The sequence below is a fragment of the Aulonocara sp. 'chitande type north' Nkhata Bay genome, linkage group LG23 (genome assembly GCF_057382095.1).
Source record: "Aulonocara sp. 'chitande type north' Nkhata Bay isolate Kocher_YH1m ecotype deep benthic linkage group LG23, A_spYH_male_GT1.1, whole genome shotgun sequence".
In the NCBI taxonomy this organism is placed as follows: Eukaryota; Metazoa; Chordata; class Actinopteri; order Cichliformes; family Cichlidae; genus Aulonocara; species Aulonocara sp. 'chitande type north' Nkhata Bay.
Window position 1 is genome coordinate 40,572,114 of NC_141365.1, and position 21,258 is coordinate 40,593,371.

A 21,258-nucleotide genomic window follows, 5' to 3' on the forward strand; every position below is an offset into this window, starting at 1 on the left:
GCTCCTAACACGGTGTGTTTGAATATAAATGCGCAGTTTGTTTTGTGTTGAAGGCTGTAACCGGAAGTGTAATGTAAAACAATCAAGCTAACTTGAATGCTAAACATGAATTCTTTTGGATTCCTAAATAAAGGCGACGTTAATATTTAGTACAATTTCGCGTATCCACTGGGCTATTTCGTTACAATGCTTCACTGTCTGTTGTTAACAAGTACAATTTGAAACAAATGATGTATTCACGTAGTTTAATTTAAATACCCTCGCTTTAAGTGTAATTTAATTTCATTTACTGAGTCTTTGTGACAAAGGAGACAAGCGCCGAAACCTTTGACTTAAACCTGTAGCCTATGTGTTTCCCTTTCCCCCCCTCACTTTGCGTTAAAACTGAGAAACTGCTCGTTTTGCTGTGATTTAAAACGTTACAAACCGGTCAGGTTTGCCAGCGAACCATTTCCAGCCAGTGACACTGCGCAGATGGTTACGGAATCTGTTCCTGTCCAGTGGTCATCTGCGCTAATTCAATCTCGTTATACTAGTCACGGTGAATAAACGTAAAAGCGTATTGTCTCATTTTCTATATCCCCGGGGCTAATTTATTGGCAGTGGGCGTGTTTTTTGTTTGTTTTGTAAGTGTAAGTAAAAACGTAATTCTCTCACGTTAATAATAATAAAAGCTTGGGATGACGGGGCTTTAAATACAATAAAAATGTAAAAATAAAATAGCGAATATGCGAGCTTCTGCGGGAAAACAAAACGCCACAAACGCCCTCCACGTATTAGATGGGCGAGAATAGAGAAGTAAGATGGCGGCGGTGCACTGCAGCATTTATCGAGGGGAAACTGGGAAGCCAACAGGAGCTTTGACTGGCATTGTTGCCTTTCATTGCTCTTTCTTTTTAAGCCATATAGGAGAGTTTAACATGCGAGCAGTAACACTGGTTATGTATTATCACGGAGCTCTACATAATCTGTTTATGGTTTTTTTTTTAAACAGGGTCTTTGCCAGGAACAGCGCTTTGTGACTGTCCACTGCGAAAATGCCTATTTTTACACGCCATCTACTCAATCCTGTGCTGATGCCTGTCTGATTTCAGACATGTTCAGTGGCCTACGCGTTATAAAAAATAAAAAAAAATCATCATTGTCGTCATTATTGTCTATTGTGGCTCTGTCATGACAGAATTACTCATTTCCTTGTCTCAAATAAATAAATCACAATCCCCTCCCTAACGATGAAATTTTCTGTTATTTTAATCGGTAATTTTCATGAGAATAAGAATGTATTAAAATCTTGCTTTTTATGATTTGCGCTGTGGCTTTGTTGTGAGAGAAATGACACATTCCCCTAGCCACATTGAATGTCCAATTGTGGAAAAGGGGGATTGGGAGCTCTTAAACATGATAAATCGACTAATGGTGCCAGCAACCTGTTAGCCTGGGTCCTTCTTTGTATTAAGGATCAGTGTTTGAGGTGAAATTAGGCAGCTGATCTTTGTTGTTTCCTGTAAGCATACGCTGCAATCAGTGGACTTGAAATGGGGAGTTTGGACTTCTTTTTAAGCAAACCCTTGGCTTTGTTGATTATCCAAAGCTGAGGTCAGTCCAGACAATCCCTGGCCTTTGAGTCCTGTGTTTACATCAAAGACACAAGCATGAATAGAGCGAATTTACCCAAGATGAGATAAACGAGATAAGACTTGAAAACGAGATGTTATAAGTTTTTGATCTTGTTATGGCTTGCTTTTTCTTGGCCCTTGATGACTGGCACATACAAACGCTTCTAAACACTTAGCCCGAGGAAGCAGCTTTTCCTGACAGACCCGCCCTGTACACGCTGGCCGCAGTGTGGAGCGTGGGAGTTAGATGCCAGTCTTTGTCTATTTCCAAATCCTTGGGAAATGGCTCTTGGATGGGTGCTGGTAGCCTGTTTGTGTGCACACTGCAGTGTTTCAGCCTGGGGGTGGACCAGCCCTCTCCCTTTATTAGCAAACCTTAATGCCATTATGCCTGTTGGCAGTGCCAGTGCTTCGCTCTCTGGCATGCTCTCCGCTGCTCACACTGCAGTTTGAGGTCTTTGAAGGAGAAATCCACTTGACACTAATGTGTCCTCTCTCATTTTCCATTTTCTTATTTTCCGCTTTCTTGAGCTCAATTTCACCTGCATGGCATCCACTTCTGTTCCAGTTTGAAGTTGATATTTTGCAGAAGGCCTTTTTGACAGCCCTCACAGAAGGAGGGGGTCGTTTTGTGTTTAACCCGGTGTCTCCAGCATATTTGTAGACTGAAAAGCAATTGCAAGTGAGTGAGTTTTAACTCTGAGAAATGTGCGTGATTGTCGACTGTCAAATTGGTCTGGGACTGACACCGAAAAACCTGCTGTAGTTTTTTTTTTTTTTTTTTCCTTTGTATGTTAATCTAGAGCTTAGACAATTAGTCCATTAATTGATCAGTCATTCCATGGAAAGCATCAACTACTCGTAATTAATTAAAATCCTCTGTTTACAGCCTGTTTTACAATGAATCGTATTGATTTCTCATAAAGCTGTTATTTGTATACGAACCGGGATTACTCGATTTCATGAATAACCCTTCAAATTAATTACTCAGTACAGATGTGCACTCAAATCAGTGGTTTGGATGTTTTTGGAAACAAATACTTGAGCTCTTAAGTGATACATTGGCTCATTGCTAAGTGTAGTGACCAAAATAATCAGTTTAGATTTTTCAGTTCTTTTTAATCATCAAGAATTATTTAAGTGAACTGCCAAGCAATTGAAACTAGTGCTAGGCTGTCAGGCTGTAACTTTTTTTCCTGGATATTGTCATATGCCCTTCTTTTATCTGGCTTTAATCCCGCCTCTCCTACCAGCTGTGATAATATTTGGTTATGAAAAATACTGGTGCAAACAGCACATTGTCCATCCTGGTTGTGTCAACAATGACGACGTTGATACCGCAGCACTCCCAGTTAATGCCTCTCCCCTCCCCGTCTGACCAAGAGAAAAGAATTCCTGACCTTTTGTTTCTGTTGTGGTAAACTGGGATGACACCTATCTGCTTGTTGTCTTTTGTAGCTTTGTGTCTGTCTCCACCTAACAAAACCTGAGACAGCTCATAGGGGTTTTTCTTTCCAAGTAATGCGCTGTCCAAAACAGCAAACAGTGTTCATTTCCCATTGTATCAGAAATGGGTGCAGTTCACCAGTCACTCTGTCAAAAAATGGTCCTCATTGAATATAAGTGAATAGAGCTAAATGGCCAAGGCAATTACAGCTGAATGTAGACAAAGAAGCCCAGATTTTAGTAAATTAAGATGTGAAAGGAAAGTCAAACATGCCCAAAACACACCAGCACAATAAACCTTTAGATGAGTTGACTCAAAACTGAAAGTTAGACACGCATGCTATCAGGTGGCTTGTGGTGCTGTGACGTACCTAATACTTAAAGAGAAGTCTCTTACTGTGATCAGTTTTGCTTCTAATAAAGAAGACACTGTGAAACTGTAAGTTTAAGTATAGGAGTGTCTGTTTAGAAATGGTCTGCCTCAACCTTATTCTAGCGTTTTCCTCTCTAGGCTCCCTCCTTTTCAAAGCATGGTAGGAATCCGGTAGTGCAGAGGCCAGTAGCGAGGTCAAAGGCTTGCATTGTGTACTTCAGCCTGCTCTCTGAATGAAATATTGTGGACAACCACAAGAAGGTTCGAATAAATCCATCAAGTATCTGATGGTTGGACTTCCTTTGAAGTCTGCAAAGTATATCTCTGCAGGTGCATTAGTACTAGTAGTCTCAGGGTTTTTCCATCTAGTTTTAAGTTTAGGATTGAGTCAAGAACCTGCTACACTGACTGTAATGAAGAGTAGTACGAGGCATAAATTGCCAAGTTGTATAGGGGAGCTTTTGTTGGTTTTCTTTTTGGTTAATGTGCGGTTGTGTTAACCTGACAGTTTTTGATGACTCTGTCACACCACGGCGCCTTCATTTTCAAGACATTGTGTCTCGCTAATGCGATTCTGCAAGTCAGTCCTCCAGAAAAAGCCTTCGCCTCTTCTTCCTCCGCCTCTTTGTGTCTGGCTTATAATTAGCTCTAATAGGTCAACATGTACTTTATTCTCAGGTTGTCTTCAGGGAACATTCTTCCTCCTCCCTTTTTTTTCCCACTACACGGCAGCACCATTCATCACTATTCCACTGTTATTTCCATCTGTAAATATCAACGCGCCATGAAGACAAACTCTTCATTTCTCTGCTGCTGAGTAAGCAGCTGTTTGGTACAAAATCTGAATAATAAGCTGAGAAACAAGTCGCCCTGACCTGCACAATCATTCAGCAGCTGCGCAGAGTACATCCAGCACAGTAGTCATGCCACATCTGAAAGTGCATCCCTGCCATTTCAATGCGTCAAAGCTCCATCGCGAGTGCAGCATCGGTTTGGCTGTGATTTGTTGTATGGAACTGGCTTTCCACTTAGATATGACCTGCAGTGTGATGATCTGACCAATGATAATCATGTTTTTCTTTTCTTTTTTTTACTGCACAAATGCAGCCCTATCAGAGCAGGATGGATGACTCTGCATGATAACTGAGTGTATAGTTTCACAGTGGTGTAACACATGGTGCTGCAGTCATTATGTTACTATATATGAAGTCCTTCATTATCATCATCATCATCATCACAACTATCATGACTCAGACAGGACTCAATGTGTTTGACAGGCTGCCTTGCTTGGAGGTTTGTAATGAACCAGAGAGGATCTTCTAAGCTAACCTCAATACTCGGAGGTCCAGCTCCCATTTTTGTGCTGGCGAGGTTTGACATTTGCTAAGGGGTCTTGACATATATACTGCAGCTCTATAAACTCAGGTTCATTAAACTAGAGTGCCAGTTTAATGGTACTTGTCTTTTCTACCCCACTATGAAGGATGGTGGGGTAGAAAACATCTGTCGCCAGAGACATTTTAAAAGAGACAATTCTGCAAAAGGAAGGTAGGTGGTGGAATAAAACCTTTTTGTGGTCTTGGTGACGATTTAAAATTAAAGTTAATTTAGACAATGCTTCAAAAAACTGTTCAGTTATGTGCCTGGAGGCCTTGGTAAGAAGCCTGCTGAGAAGAGAGACTTGCTTTGCTAGGACCAGGTTTGATTTGCAAGAAAGTCTTTGTAAGGTTCTCGCTGCCTCTCTGCTTGCTCTCCTGTTTTCTTATTTGCCGACCATCCAAAAACATGCTGCACCATCACAAATCTGACGCATCACGATTACATTTCAACTTAAAAAGTAAATGTTCTTTAATCATGAACTTGCAGGGCACAGTCCAGAAATGGCATTATGCTTGTGGTGCTAATAGTTTTCTCCTTGCTGATGCTGTTGACAAAAAAGGTCAGAAACCTTTCGAACGCACAAATTAACAATCAAAAATTCAGGTTGCAGTGATTAAATATGTCCTTTGATAATTGTGGATTAAAGATTTGATTTTTGGCCTATGAACTGAATTTTAAATCATAATTAAATATGCATGCATCTTATTTCAGCTCCTGACAAGGTATACACAAGCAAACTAATGAACAGCAGAGGCTGAATCTTTAAAAGTAACCGTTCAAATGTTTCCCAGAGCCACAGTGCGGCTGGAGATGGAGTTTCCATCATTCTCGTATGCAGCTTTTTTTTTTTTCTTTCTTTTCATTAAATGAATGTAGACTAAGAAAGTGCTTTGCCTCAGTATGTGTCTGATTACTGCAGAGGTTGTGGGCTTTTTCTAAGATGGGTGAATCTTCTAGGGAAAGTTCCTTCCTAAGGAATGGGGGGGGTTGTTCTGTTTTTGTTTTTGGTTTCACCATCTCTGTCGATGCATAAAAAGCCACAAGGGTCCTTGTTTTTAAAGCTTATATTTCATCACTTACAGAAATGATCTCATCCTCTCCTGTCTCGCTTCCCCCTTCGTCGTCTTGGGTGTTCATGGTTGCCATAGCAGTACAGCCTTCTCCCAAGTGCCTGGTATAATTAGGCTTTTCCATGTTATTCCCGCTGTTCTTCTTCTTACCCGTGTCTAGATTTTCATCACAAGAATTTGTCACTTTTTCTTTTATTCTGAAAAACCCGTGCTTTCCATGTGTTACTGGTGTGCTTGTACATGGAATGGGATGGAGATGCACAGATCAGAGGGTTTATGAATCTAGTACCTCTTCATGTCAGGCGGCACGCCATCAATTGTAGATGACAAGTGCTCTCGGAGTCCAACTGTGAAATTGGAACACTTGTTTCAAATGCCGTGTGTGTGTGTGTGTGTGTGTGTGTGTGTGTGAGTGTGTGAGAGCATGATTTGTGCTGTGTGCAAGCATAGTGGAGATTTGCACCAAAGAGCGAACGGGAATTCTTGACGGCATTGTGCTATTTCTGGATCCCTTTCCTGTTTGGACTCCATGATAGAAGCGGGCTTCCTGCATTTGTGCAGTAAACCGGACCGATGCAGAACAAGCCATGTGTGTTTGTGTTTTTGCGTGGATGGTGGGAAACCACTCATTAAAAAATCCCAATTGTTTGAAATGACAATGACAAACCCTGAGCTGCTTTCATATCCGTTTGAGATTTTAGAAACAGAATTTGCCCACCTTGCTAAGCTGGTCAGTTTGTTGTCCTCTGCATGTAATGCAGTTAAGGTTAAAGCAGGAAAATAAGAACACTGTATAATACTAAAATCTACATTGCAAATACTGGTGTGGTGCTTTAGCATGTTTGTCCCCCCCCTTCATTTACCTCCTGTCTAGAGATCACCAAGACCCCAGGCTCCTCACTAGAACAAATAAGACATTTCTTTTTAGCTGTGATTTTTTTTTTTTTTTTTTTTTTTTTTTTGTCTCCCATCAATTTTGTGCCAGCTAAATATGCAAACATAATGTTAAGAGCTAAAAGAGACAGATAATTTCTGTTTCCCCAGGTACAAATCGGGGTGTTTTTTTGTTTTAAAAAAAAAAACAAAAAAACCCAAAGCAGAAGGACAATCAAATACTAAATGAGTATCGACAGCAGCCAGCTGAATTATTTTAAGCAGTGTCCTCTAAAATTGATGCTAATGAATACATTACGAAATGTTTTTTTCAATGGGTGGCACAGTGGTAGCGGTTTTGTCTGCATTGTCGTCTCACAGCAGGAAGGTCCTGGTTCAAATCCTGGCTCTACCCTGGCCTTTCATTTCTATGTGGTGTTTGCTTGTCCTCTAAGTGCTACCAGTGTCCTCCCACAGTCCAAAGACATGCATGTTAAGTTGATCCATAAATCTAAATTGGCTGTAGGTAGTTCAAGTCCTGAAAGTGTGTATATTGACTCTTTTTGGTTAAAAGTGCACAAGTTTTAGTGTAATATTCTTTGAGACTAAACAAACCCCAGCAATGCCCGTCTATTTCCATGCCCATCAGTTATAATTGGAAATTCTGTTTTTCCTTTGGTCCATTTGTGACCACAAGGCTTTAACTTGTTGTGGGTTGGTTGGTTTTGTAATTCTGGCCACTGACAAAAAAGCTGACATGGTGATAAAAGTCAATAACATTCAGAAATGTTTGCCCACATAATTAAACATTTTAATTACAAGAAGCTGTAAAAAAATAAAAAATAAATTCCCACCGCAGTCCTGCAAAGAAGCGTTTGACAGAAATATTTAGTGTATTTGTGCATATTTCTGTTGAAGCAAAAGCGGTTTTGGTAATCTCTGATCTAAGTTTATAAATTAGTCACCGTATTTGTGTGTCTGTGGGCATCAGCGATCAGAGGTCCATCTGTTTATGTTGGCATGTCGCTGCAAAGTGACTCCTGCCTGAGTGGTGTTGAGGTCAGGGCCAGTTTACCAGGCCGGTACAATGGCTTAACGTTTAACACACACAAACGCATGCACACGCAGTGATGTGCAAGTTACAGATCAACCAACCCACTTCCTTTCAAAGCTAAGTAACCAGATGATGAAATTCCTGCTCCCTGGCGACTTGGATAATGGTGTTGCCGCAGCCAGAGGGAGGTTATAACAAGCTGTTCCCCGGGGTTGAGACCAGCCTCTGTGTCCATGGTGATTATAACTAAGGAAACCAAAAGTCCTTCCATCACCTCTAGACAAATTAAATGGGCAGAAGTTAGATGTGTGTTTCTTACACACTTCTTAATCAGATTTTAAACAGATTTGTCTGAGATGCTAATTCCAGGGGAACCCCCCGAGACAAAGCTTAATCGCACTGAATATGAATGAAGATAATTCTTCAAACAAACTTAAATTCTCCTCTCAGACTGTTTGCAAACTTTTTAAGATGAGGACTGTGGGATAAGCCGCGAGTAAGGAAAAAAATAGATGGCATGCACATGAAGAGAACATATCAAGAACACCAGTTAGGGTGTCGTTGTGAAGGTCATCGACACAGACAGACGCGCTTAAAAGGAATTAGCCGTCAGTCTTGATCCGAGGAAACATTTGATTGTGTCAGTTTATTCTTTAAGCAGAAATCAGTAAGGAAATCTATATTTATCCCATACTGATGCACATCTATCGATATTTTTGTTTTTTTTGTTGTTTTGTTTTTTTTTTTAAGCAATCCCTGAATGGACATGATGCACTGTTGTTGAGGTGCTCGGGTTTCATTAAAACCTGATTTAGCTCCATATGCCCCACCTGAAGCTATTGGAGGATGAGCTAAGCAATCATCCTGCTCCCAGATTTTTTTTTCCCTGTTATATATTTAGATCAGAGCTTCTGTCCTGAATAACCTAAAAATATTTGATGACAATGTTTATTTAGTTTTTTAGATCTACTCTGTAATTGAATTTCTGGTCGACAGGGAGGGTGAGGGGAGGGGAAGCAGGCCTGACTGCCCTGTAATTGGTGAAACACTATCCACTAGATGTGCTTCCCAAACATCAGGTACTGGTAATGTTATATACACACCAGTATGATGGGATGCCATTCTACACACACTTTAGGGCAGGTCAGAGGTGATCTGGGGGTTTGGGTAACATCAAGGCCAGCTTGTCGTGCCGATGCAGACTCGCACATACTGCAGCACTTCCATTACCTCGCCGGTCTTATTTAATTCAGTGATGCATCTTGTAAGCAAGCAAGCCACAGACAGCCGGGCTTCTGCTCGATTCCACCGCAGCTGATTGATTAATGACTGGAAGGAAAGCCATCTAAGTTTGCAGTGCATCACACGGCATCTAATCTGAATCTCAAATGCTGAAAGCTTCTGAGGTTAATGCAGCAAAGTCATTATTTGCATTGTTAAGCTGCCATTTCTCGTGTATCTAAGTAATTGTTAGGCATTTCTAAACACTCACCACTCGGTTGACGTTATCATTTGTCTGTGGAACATTATGTACCAGCTTGGACAATAATGCCTTGTTTTGTTTGCTGCTAGCCTGGACATATAAAACCAAAGATGCCTGTAAAAGATGCGTCCCAGAATGTGTGTGGGGCTCCTGCAACACATTGTGCACTCCAGGGAGTCTCCCCCTGGAGGGAGAGCTGATCTAAGACACCCTCCCTCTTATTCCCCCCCCTCCTCCTTCCACCAGCCCCACCACCTTCACCCAACTCCCCGTGGCAGGCCTGGGCCACACAGATAAGACTGCACAATTAATAGCGCTTCAGGACCAGTGCCCATGGGGGACACTTCAAAGATTGCGTTTGTGTGTGTCTTTTGGTGCGCTGGAATACATTAAACTATTTCCGTGAGTGAGCCGCGTGCGTGAGAAAATGGATTTATTTGCATTTTGTATACATGTGATGTAATATTTCTTTCTCTGACACCAAAGGGGTAATAAACTTGTCCCTGCTTTTCTCTGCTATTAATGCAGATAATCACATCAGTGAATGCAGCAGTCACAGGCGGCTCTGAGACGGGAACGGTTGGGCAGTTTACCATAAAGCGGAAGAATTTATTTAAGAAGTTATGTCTTTATGACTCCCACGTGTGGAGTGGCGTGCAGTGGTATAGATCGCTGGGCATGTTTGGTCCTCTGAGAGTCGAGGAGCAGATAGTAGAGTTTACACCGAATTTGTTTTTTCAAGGTTGAACTAATTATTTCAAAAAGAATTTTTCTTTTAAAGGAGATTTAAAAACAAAACAAGATTTTGGGACATTTTTAAGACTGTATGGTGTTTTAAAGTAGCCTTATTACCATTTTCTATTTTTTTTTTTTTTAATGTTTAAAAAATAGACTCTGATTAGCCCATTGGGAAGTGAATACACTTATATATTACTTATACAATAAAGCATAAGTGTGTGTGTTTTTCTTATTTTACAGATGTCAGCATTTCCCTGTTAATTAAAAATGTCTGCTATGCTTTAATGAATAAAAATCCAATAAATAACCAGGGGCTTTTACCCAGATGTCTATCACATAATTTAAAAACTGCATTTTGTAGGGAAGTATCGTTATTTTCAAATAAAGTTTAACACTGGATCTTTTTAAAATTCAGATGTTTTACACTCATCATCCAACTATATTATTTTATGTTACAATAAATCATCATATATTGATCATTTCAGACAGAATGAGGAAGGAAAATGCTGGAATAAGACAGGGTTATGATGCAGATATTTACAGCATTTTTTTTTTTTTTTTTTTACAAGGATACAACAAGTAGATAAAAATAATTCAAAAAGCTTTTAAAGTACATATTGTGCATTTAAGCCCCCTTTCCATTAGTACCTACTCAGATCAACTTGGCACGGTTTTGAGGGTTTTCCATTAGGTCGCAGTACCAGGTACTAAAATAGTACCTGCCCGGCCGGGGTTCCAAACGATCTGATCAGATACTAAACTGTGACATTGTCGGACTGCATGCCACCGATTGGCTGATCACTGGCGTCACTTGATGAGTCATGTGAGCATCTCGTTGAGGAAAAGCAAAACTGCCATTTTTGTAACCCGACAATAGGGCTGCCACAAACGATTATTTTGATATGACGTAATCGTGACTAGTCTGTTAATCGTGGCAGCCCTACCCGACGTCTTGGTCCCAGCAGGTATATTGTTTCCTCTATGTCCACCTTTGTTGCAGCGTTCATGTTGCATGCTAATTACGCAACGGGATGCTCGGTAGCATTGCGGTGATGACAACTACGAATATCCTGGTCGTACTAGATTGTAATGGAAAACCATTCGAGTCAAGTTGTGGCGAGTCAATCCGAGTAGGTACTAGTGGAAAAGGGGCTTTAGAGATGCTCTCCTGCAGACCTTGGTTGTAACTGTTACCTTCCCATCGACACCTGTCCAGCCATTCTTCACTTTCTGTGGGTGAAGAGGTCTTGGATATTTTCTCTTTTAGGGTCATTCTCTGTAAACCTTAGAGATAGTTCTGCATGAAAATCTCAGCAGATCAGCATTGTATGAAGTACTCAGACAACCAAGGCACATTCAAAATGAGTTAAATCACCTTCCTTCCCCATTCTAATGCTCAGTTTGAACTTGAGCGAGTCATCTTAACCATGTCTACATACCTAAAGGCACTGAGTTGCTGTCATGTGATTGGCTATTTAGATATTTGTGTTAATGAGTAGTTGAACAGCTGCACCTATTGTAGTGGTCAGTATAGACTAGGGGTGGGGGGGGGAAATCGATACTGTGTAGTATCGTGATATTTTGTTTGCTAATAATGTATCGATACAGGGACAGCAGAAATCGATACTTTGTTACAAAAAAAGTTTTTGTGGACTGGAACTCTGACTTCAGAGCATGTTGATCCTTTTTCTGAGCAAGAATCCTGACATTCCTTCACTGTCCAAATGTGTTTAACTTGTTTTTTGGCAGCAATAAACATGACAGTTTACTTATTTTAATTTAAGACATGTTTTATTTTAATTAAGTTTAAAACTTTTTTATTTAATGTAAAATTATATTTTATTTTAATTTACTTTCAAGTTCTTCAGTTGCTGAATGGGCTGCATAGTTTTCATAAATTGCATAGTTCAGAATAGCTATAATTGTACCAGATGGTTGCATTCAGTTAAGTTGGACTAGACTGTAATGCAAACCGTTCAAGTTTGTCAACAATAAAACTGACTGAAATGAGAGAAAGACTGAGTGTGAGACTTTGATATTAGATAAAATGAATATTGATAAAGTTTACCTTTATGTACAGAATCTGAATATTGCAAAATATTTAAAAAATTGCAATAATATCGTATCGTGCGCTAAGTATTGTGATAATATCGTATCGTGGGATGTATGGCGATTCCCACCTCTAGTATAGACATACATTTGCAATAGACCTATGTAAGCATGACAGTCTTGTGGCAAGGTTCTCATTTGTTTTTAGTCTATAAAGGTTTATATAAAGTTTTAATTCTGCTTTTTTAATTCTCTTTTTCTAAACTGTGCATGCTACTTTGAATTTCTGTAATAAATTAAGAGAAATAAGCAAGTCTTCCCAACTGAGAACCTGTAACTTTAATGTCTATTTTTGTTGGGGGGGGGGGGAAGGCTCAATCAGTTAAAACAAAAAAATTTAAAATTAAAAAGTAGCAGGTTTTCTGTTGATTTATAAAATGGTTCATCAGTAATTAGTTTTAGCACTAATCTAACTACTGATCTTTAAATCAAAAGTGGGTGAACCAAAAAAAAAGACCACGACCAAATCAATTATCCCTTAAAGCAGAACATTTGACAGTCACACGATGAGGACGACGATGATGATGATGAAGCAAAGATCACGTTGCATGAGTCTAAGATTTGTCAGATGTGATGGAAATGCATCCATGTGTGATTTTTTTACATCATAGCGTGACAGAAATGTGGGCCGGTTGAGGTGAAGCGCCGCACTGATCTTGTCACTCTCATCAGAACCCTCTGTGGGGTAGCACACCACTCTAGAAAATTGCAGCAGGAAATAATCTCACTTTAATTGCAAAACTAATATAAACTTGTATGTTATTGCATTACATTATTGGATTTTTTTTTTTTAGCTTGTTTTTTTTTTTTTGTGCATTTCCTTTTTACTGGAGGGTTAACAATGTCCTTTTTATACTTAGATTATCATGGTGATGTGCTTTTTAGGGCTCAGTAACGAGCTGTAACAACCTGAACAAAAGACTACACACAACTTAATGTTGCTGCGACCGCGCCCGGTAGCTCAGCTTTATATTTTCTCTACTCAGTTGCAGTAATTTTGTCGTTTTTTGCTGAGAAAAAGCACATGAGAAGATTTCGTCTTCTTTTTTTCTGGTATTTGTTTGACCTCTTTGACTGGAGCTCTCGAATTTCTTGCTCTCATTTTGATCATACAATAGGCTCCTTTCATCAGTTAATCTGATTAATAAAAGCAGCCTGAAGCTGAAAGCTGCTTTTTTTTTTTTTTTTTTTTTTTCGATGGATCACTGCTTTAGTTGCATCACTTTTCAGGGAGAAATAGCATACCAAGCAGTATGTGACTGGATTTTCTGCTGACTTTAATTGAACTATCTTCACAGGGTCAATCTCCTTTCCCCTAGCTTATTCCCTGTTTTTGCCGTGATGCCTATCATGCCAGATTGAGACCAAAGGGGGATATTTCTCCTGGCCGTGCTGGCGTTCTAATCCTCAGTGCCCAGATTACTGCTCCCTCCCCTCTGTGCCAGTCTGACCGGCTGGCAGACTGGAAGGACTGTGAACTGGAGACGTGATAGGATAAAGACAGAGCGAATGAAGGAGATGAGGGAAGCCTGGTGTCTCCTCGTATAATGTGCAACACTTTGTTGCTGACGTGTGTCACCATTTTATTGTGACTGCCTTTTATTGAGTCCATCTGTTGCCTGCTCGGGGTAGATTCTAGCTCACAAGGTTGTCTCTGAAACCAGAAGACAACAACAAAATAAAAAAGAATGGCCTTTTTTATTCAGCCCATCTTTCATTTAGAGAGGATTTGTAAACTGGAAAATGTGTGCAAGTCATTATTTATGTAGCTACTAGAAGATTCAGCATGAGAAATTCAGTGGTTCTTTCTAAAGAACTGATGTAATCGACTACAAAATTCTTTTCATCTTCTAAGCTTTTCCTGACACCAAAGCTTCACATCTTATCATCTGTCTCTGGCCCTTCATTCTCGCATCCTTTCAGTTTTACTAAGAGCCTGACCTGCTCGAGCCTGAAGGCTTATTGTCCAATTCATCTGCCCTCCCATTTCTCTCTGTCTCTCGGTATTGTGGTTATTGTTCTTTCTCGCACTTGCTTCTCTCTCGATCATCCAGTGATTCTGATTTATAAGCTTGCTGCGAAGCCTTGGCCGACAACCCACTTCCCCTCCTCCTCCATCAACAGAAGACGGAGCGGTCGAGATATAGCAGCGGCGAATGAGAAGGAAGAGAGCATGATTAGCTGGGGTACGATTTGCCAACCAAAACAGTTCTACACACAGAATTTAAATGCCAGCAAGCAGTCGGCAGTAATTTCCCTACCTATGCCCCAAAGCAGAGAGGAAGTCGGGCTTTTTTTTTTTTTTTTTTTTCCCCTTTTCTAGTACGCGGTAGAGTAAGGCCAGAGGGTGGAGAGATACGGTCAGAATTGAATTGGGCACCCGGAGTTTTAATTAAAAGATAGTGTATATGAACTACTTTTTAAAGAAAAGTTTCCATTCTTACTTTGCCCTGGGATTTTACTATTAGTGAACAGGGCGGACTGTGATCTGTGTCTGATGGCTCACAGATGGCAGTGTGGGAATCGAGCAGCAGACCCTTAAATAACCCTGGGTGGTGCAGATGGCTTAGTGTCAAGACCAATGGCCACCAGTGTTAAGCGTCATTTGTGGGAGATGAGGAGGGCTGCGGCTAATGGGGGACTTTACACCCTACTCCGTGTGTGGAGATGGGGATTTACTGACTTTGGCGCTACTACATGCTGCCACTTATGTTGATGAGTGGGGGATGTGAACTTTTAAAGGTGTGCATATTTGACCCATGTCAGTGTAACCTGAAAAGAGAGAGCGTGTGTGCGTGTGCGTGCGTGCTGTGGTTTCATTTCAAACACATTATTACACTGTTTTTATTCATTTGGTTTCTTTTTCATTGTGATGATAAAATGATGTTACTGTTAAGTTAAACGCCTCAAAACAAACGACATTGGACATTAGCCCATTGGTCTAAAATGCTAAAGCTTCAGTGCATTTGACAGCCATAAGACGCCATATTTGGACTGTAGACAGTATAAAACATGGATTAAGCCAATCTAGAAGTGCGTTAAAGCTGCATTCTGTCTGAAGGCCACCAGATGGCGATAGTTGTGGTTGCAAAAAGACTTGCGGTCCAATAGACGCCTATTTGAAAACCATTAAATTTTAGGAAAGCCCTTGCACCTCGGGTGGAGTTGCTCTCTTTGCATGCCCTTGTATTTTTCTATGTTTTATGTGTAAAACAGTTGACAAGAACAGGATGCTAATGATAAAATACATTGGTTAGCCTCATCTCACATGTTTGTAAGCAGCAAATAGTAACTTATAAACGCTCAGAATTTAAGATTGTTTATCATTAATTACAATGTGTAAGTGCGATCTTGCAGAAATGCTTCATCATTTTTGATCAAGATTATAAATTTCTACTTAATCCTGCTTTTTGTTTTCACAGTAATTGTATTTACTGAAATAAAAGGGCTGCAGATAAATAGGGGTAAAATCTAATTAGTTTTTCGCAATGAATGCACTCTTTGTATGGCCCTTTAATGGTTTCAAGTCTATAATTGAGAACTACCAAGATATGTGATCGCCTTCATATGAATCTGATTAGTGTAAAGCAAAACACTCTGTTTATACTATTTGACAGATGGATTTACTACTGCTAGCACCTATGTATATAACAGTTTTCTTTTAACGGTACAAGTTTTTGTTTTGCTTTTTTAAAGAGCCAATTGAATACATTTCAGCTCGATATGTTTCAGATGTTCATTTCCCAGCTTCACAGCAGCAGTACTCAGCTGCATTACAGCTTACAGGTAGATTTTTATTGCGTTTGTGTACCTGGCAAGCTTTCTTTTCTGCTTTACTTGGCTTTTCTGAGCGCCATCAGGTGAGAATAGAAAATGAAGTAACGGGTCCAGAGAGGGCTGCCATCTTCTCCTCCTGCCAAGTGTGTAAATACAATATGTGTGTAAATGGGACATAATGAAAGCTGATATAGTTCATCTCTGTGCCGATAAACCAGATACTCACTCGCTAAATTGATCCAAAGGTTTGAGTTTTCGGCTTTAAATTGAATCCAAATTGATGGCCCCCACCAGCCATTCTCATATTGGAAGAGAACTTTATGCCCCTGGCTGCTTGGAGAGAATCAAGTCTGGAGGGGGGAAAAAATATGCTATCCATCTCACAAAACAACATTTGTTTGCCTGCCAGTCCCTTCAAAACCATTAACAAGATTAGGGGAGCACACAATGGCAACAGCCCCCTCTCTCCTCTCTCTCCTTCCCCACCCTCCTGTATTCCCTCCCATTTTGTTCTAGCTCATTTGCCAGTACAATGCAGACATTCAGAGGTTTGTCTGCACCTCCTCTCCTAGGGGAGCTCCAGCACAAAACCTCCTTATGCGGGCAAGTCAGCAGTGGCACACGCAGAGGAGAGGCACGAATCGACAAACACCCAGGAGCGTAAATTAATACAAAAATTAATACAGTCATGCCAAAGGCAGACTTTCTCTGTTCCATACACGAACACGCACGGACACACACTCCCCGTGCCTGCAGCCAGCTTGTTCCCAGAGAAATGAGCCAAAAACAAATCAACAGAGGGTTATATAAACACTATACTGTCCTGGAAAAAAAGGCAAAAACATGAGCAGAGATATACCCGTGAATAGGGTATAGCACAGGGCAGTTGAGTGGGTGTATGTGCGCATGTGGCTGAGCATCATAGACAGCAGAGGGTGTATTAGATTGCCCCAGGCCTGTTGTCTGAGGTAATTTATTCTTGTAAAGATATTGATTTTTATTTTTCCCACCACCAAGTCCATCACTTTTGTTTCACTTATTTAGATCTGTTATTTTCATCGTTTCTGTTCAGCAGGATCTTTCTGAACAGTGAGCAATACTGCAGCAATAAGTGTTTGATTGCACTGTTAAGGGTTTTATGGCCATAAACCTACATTTTTGATGAAATCTGACGGGGGTACAGAAAAAACTTGCTCCAGCGCTCCCTTCACGAACATCTTATCTTCGGCTTTCCTCATCTTCCCCTCATTTCCCACTTCTCATCTTAAACCAGCTCGTCTCATCTTACTTTTCATCTAACGCACTAATCTCTTCTCCTCTCCCGACCCTCCTCTATCTGAGTAATAAAATTTAATTGCATCCGTCTCGCATTTTTCAGCACGAGTGCTCAAGGAGCTTTACGTGAGTTGTATATCTCATTAAATCTCTCGCTCTCTGTTTTCCCCCTTCACCCCTGCCCCGCCCACCCGCAGGTGCCTACAGATGTTTCGATGGGCCTGTTGGCAGAGCCCCAGGTGGCCATGTTTTGTGGTAAACTCAACATGCACATCAACGTCCAGACTGGCAAGTGGGAGCCGGACCCCTCGGGCACAAAGAGCTGCATCGGTACCAAGGAGGGCATCCTGCAATACTGCCAGGAGGTAAAGTGTGTGTTTTTGTGGGGCGGAGGTTTCCTATTAATCAACTGATATAAATCTTTATTGTTTTAATTGTAATAAAAAGGCCCAAAGGGGGATACTAAAGACAGGGGGATACACACTGTGAATGTCAGGATAGTGTGATAGAGGGGAAAACGTCAACGGCTATGTGGTTATTTTGTTTTGAGTGGGGAATGAGTCTAGATGATGATCTTGGGATGTGGTGACGTGGGCGATTTTTAGTAGATTTTAACCATTAGATTGACCCTCTGAGAGCACCGTGTGTAACCTCTGTAGGGTCCAGATATCACCTCATGCTACCAGTAGTGACAGTGACCCCAGCCAAATGCAAAACTAGTGAACAAACAGTCAGAAAAGATGAGGAGGGAGAACATGTTAGCAGCCTGCACCAGTAAAACCATTCCTGTTTTAGTGGTTGTCTCATTGTTGCCTTGTCTAGGTGTTAGTTTCGTTAACACCAAAGATGAAACTGATGAACAGACCCCTTCTGCTACTTAACTGACCTGATCAATATCCCACAAGTTTAACTGGATTGAATCCTGTAGAAGTGTAATAGAGAAGTGAATAGTGAACAGAGAAGTCTGTCACGAGTGGGCTACACAGTCGGCAAGCAGATTTGTTTTTAGTCACCAAAATCCCCAGTTTGGCAGGATGACATGATGCCAAAACTCTGCTCAGTAAACAAGCTGCTTAAGTTCATGTGACTTGGCTTGTAATTAGGCAGCTTGAAAGTGAACTAACCAAAAGTTTAACGTGAGACGGTGAGCTCTTTTTCGTTGCCGTTGCTGTGGCTGTTACATTTCACTGTGACTTTTCTGCAAACACAAAACAGGAGCTTTTCATCTGGATAATTACAGCAGTCTCACTTATCAGTGTGTAAATAATCTACGATAAAAGCAATTCACCTGATAAAAGGAGGTGAGCAGTCTCTGGGGGGGGGGAAAAATTACAGCAAAGGAAAATAAATTTACCCTCCCATTGTTTACACTGATAACAAATCTTGTGATAAGAAACAAATGCTTGCCAAGTCCCAGCTTTTTATGCAGTTTGAACTGCTGATATTAAAGACAAAAAAGGGAAAAGATTGAGAACCTTCCTCTTATAAGCTGAACAGAGGAAAAAGTACGACTTGTCTACGGTGACAAGGAACCAAGAAGGTTATGGAAAGACTTTTTTTTTTTTTTTTTTTTTTTTTTTCTCCCCCCATCGCTTTTGTGAGAGGCGTGAAGGCAGAGAAAATAGAAGAGGAGGTGTCATGAAAAAGAATGAAGGGAGAGGGATGACATGCCAACTCAGAATATTGTGTAGAGGCAGATGTCACGCATGGCTGAGAATATAGAGGTAAACACAGCAGTCCTGGTAGGCAGGAACAGCATCGAGGAGCACTGCAGAGCTGTGAAGATTGTATCTCGGGGGGATGGAGAAAAAGCAAAACTATTCTGAAAGGAAAGGTGTGGTGGATTCTTTTTTTTCTTTCTTTCTTTTTTAAAGGCAATTTAAAAAGGGAAGGATTGATAATCTTTAAAATAGATTAGCAAACGCTTAATGGCTGTAACTATGTGGCTAAGAAGGCATGACTAAAGATGAGCTCAGCATCATCAGTTTGAGCTCACTGTGGCCAAAAGTGTGACAAGCTGACTATTAAGTCATTCAAGCTAATGTTAGGAAAGCAGGTGACACGTCCCTGCTCAGTAGATATAGTGTCCCATTGTAAGACTTAATGTTGTGTGTACAGGTTTACCCTGAACTCCAGATTACCAACGTGGTGGAGGCCAATCAACCAGTCAGCATCCAGAACTGGTGCAAGAAGGGGCGCAAGCAGTGTCGCAGTCACATGCACATCGTGGTGCCTTACCGCTGCCTAGGTGAGTCCACTCAGTTTTCACACAATCTGCCAGATTTACTTAACACAAGCAACATGGTGTGTGAGCACAATCCCAAAGCAGCGCTCATAGGTGTGGTTAGTTACTTCTAAACCCAAATTCACTGTAATCCTCACAGTTTTCCTTGGGTAGGATATATGGTTTGATGCATGCAGATTGCATGGCAATGATGACTACATTATTGGGATCAAGACACATGAGGACAGGAGTCAGCTGCCACAAATCATCTTGATTTTTATATTTTTCCACGTAACGTCAGTTCTGCTTTCCTGTTGGCTGGTCATGGCAGCAGTCAGATTGTGAATAGGATCTGTCTTTGTTCACAAGACTGGTGCAGTGGCCAGCTTTGAACCTCCCACTTTAATGGTTTTAATGGGCAGAAGAGTTCCCCACTTTTTGTTTGATGTTGGTCCTCTCTTGTCTTATAGAGGCCAAAAATCTCTCGGTTTATATGAAGCTCTGATTTTACTCAAAAGAGCTTTTTATGAGATGAATCAGTGTTTGTTGAAATTTGTCTGCAGCCAGTCGGACACAAGATTCCGATTATGTGTTAAATCTAAATGTGTGTATGTTTTTTGCCGCAGTGGGAGAATTTGTGAGCGATGCTCTGCTTGTTCCTGATAAGTGCAAGTTCCTGCACCAGGAGCGCATGGATCAGTGTGAGAGCCACCTGCACTGGCACACTGTAGCCAAAGAGGTGTGTACACACTTGCACACACAACACACCCTCCTTTAATGACTTACACGAGCATGTACTGATCCGCTTTGTCTCGTCTCAGTCCTGCGGAGACCGCACCATGAACCTCCACGACTATGGGATGCTGCTGCCGTGCGGCATCGACCGCTTCCGAGGAGTGGAGTTTGTGTGCTGCCCCGCTGAGGCGGAGCGTGACGCCGATAGTGCTGAGCAGGATCCTGATGATTCTGATGTCTGGTGGGGCGGAGCGGAGACCGACTACTCTGACAACAGGTACGCACTCGCACAAATAAATGAGGCCAAGGCAGCAAAGAGCAGAGTGATGCGTCAGTGTTTAGGTGATCGGAGGCGAAGCCGATTTAATTTGTAGCTTTGCCACATGGGCACAATTTCTCTTCTTGAAGGGAAGCTGCAAAATGGTTATATCATAGTCTCCGTTCTTCTGCCTCCCTCATCCTTCTCATCTACCTCCTCCTTCATTTTTTATCTCCTTTCCCCCATCCCACTTTTTTTCTTTTTTTTTTTCCACCATATGTCTCTTGACTCCCTCCTGCTTCACCATTTCCCCTTTTTCTTCTCTCCTTTTCTCCCAGTATGGTGCGTGAGCCAGAGCCAGTGGAGCAGCAAGAGGAAACAAAGCCATCTGTGGTAGACGAGGATGAGGACGAGGAGGAAGAGGTGGAAGAGGAGGAAGAGGAAGAGGATGAAGAAGAGGACGTGCTGGACAATGACCAGGATGGAGATGGAGAGGAAGATGAGGAGCTGGTGGACGACGAGGACGAAGAGGAAGACGATGACAATGATGACGACATCCTCGACTCGCTCATCGACGGTGAGCCGACTACCAACGTTGCCATGACGACAACCACCACCACCACCACAGAGTCTGTGGAGGAAGTTGTCAGGGGTGAGGATCATCAAGTGTTTTTGTTAGTCTGGTAAATAAAAGGCTGGAATATGTGAAACGTGCTTAATAGAGCCGTCAGGTGACTTGGAGATTTTGCATTTAGATTAATGTGGAACAATCGCACAACAAGCTAAACATGTTTTGATTTTTTTCTGTTTTTATTACCCTGCAAAAAATTTTTATGCTTTGCTGAA

The 21,258-nt window shown here is 41.2% G+C and overlaps 1 protein-coding gene across 2 annotated transcripts in view; it reads left to right on the forward strand.

Annotated features, from left to right (window-relative positions):
• The window catches only part of appa (amyloid beta (A4) precursor protein a), a 35,297-nt gene that overhangs the window by 513 nt on the left and 13,526 nt on the right, over positions 1-21,258 (forward strand). For both annotated transcript variants that reach the window (XM_086281942.1, XM_086281943.1), the window contains exons 2-6: positions 17,392-17,559; positions 19,313-19,442; positions 20,045-20,157; positions 20,240-20,430; positions 20,751-21,064. In XM_086281942.1, coding sequence (XP_086138068.1) covers positions 17,392-17,559; positions 19,313-19,442; positions 20,045-20,157; positions 20,240-20,430; positions 20,751-21,064 — 916 coding nt within the window. The remainder of the gene's footprint in view (positions 1-17,391; positions 17,560-19,312; positions 19,443-20,044; positions 20,158-20,239; positions 20,431-20,750; positions 21,065-21,258) is intronic.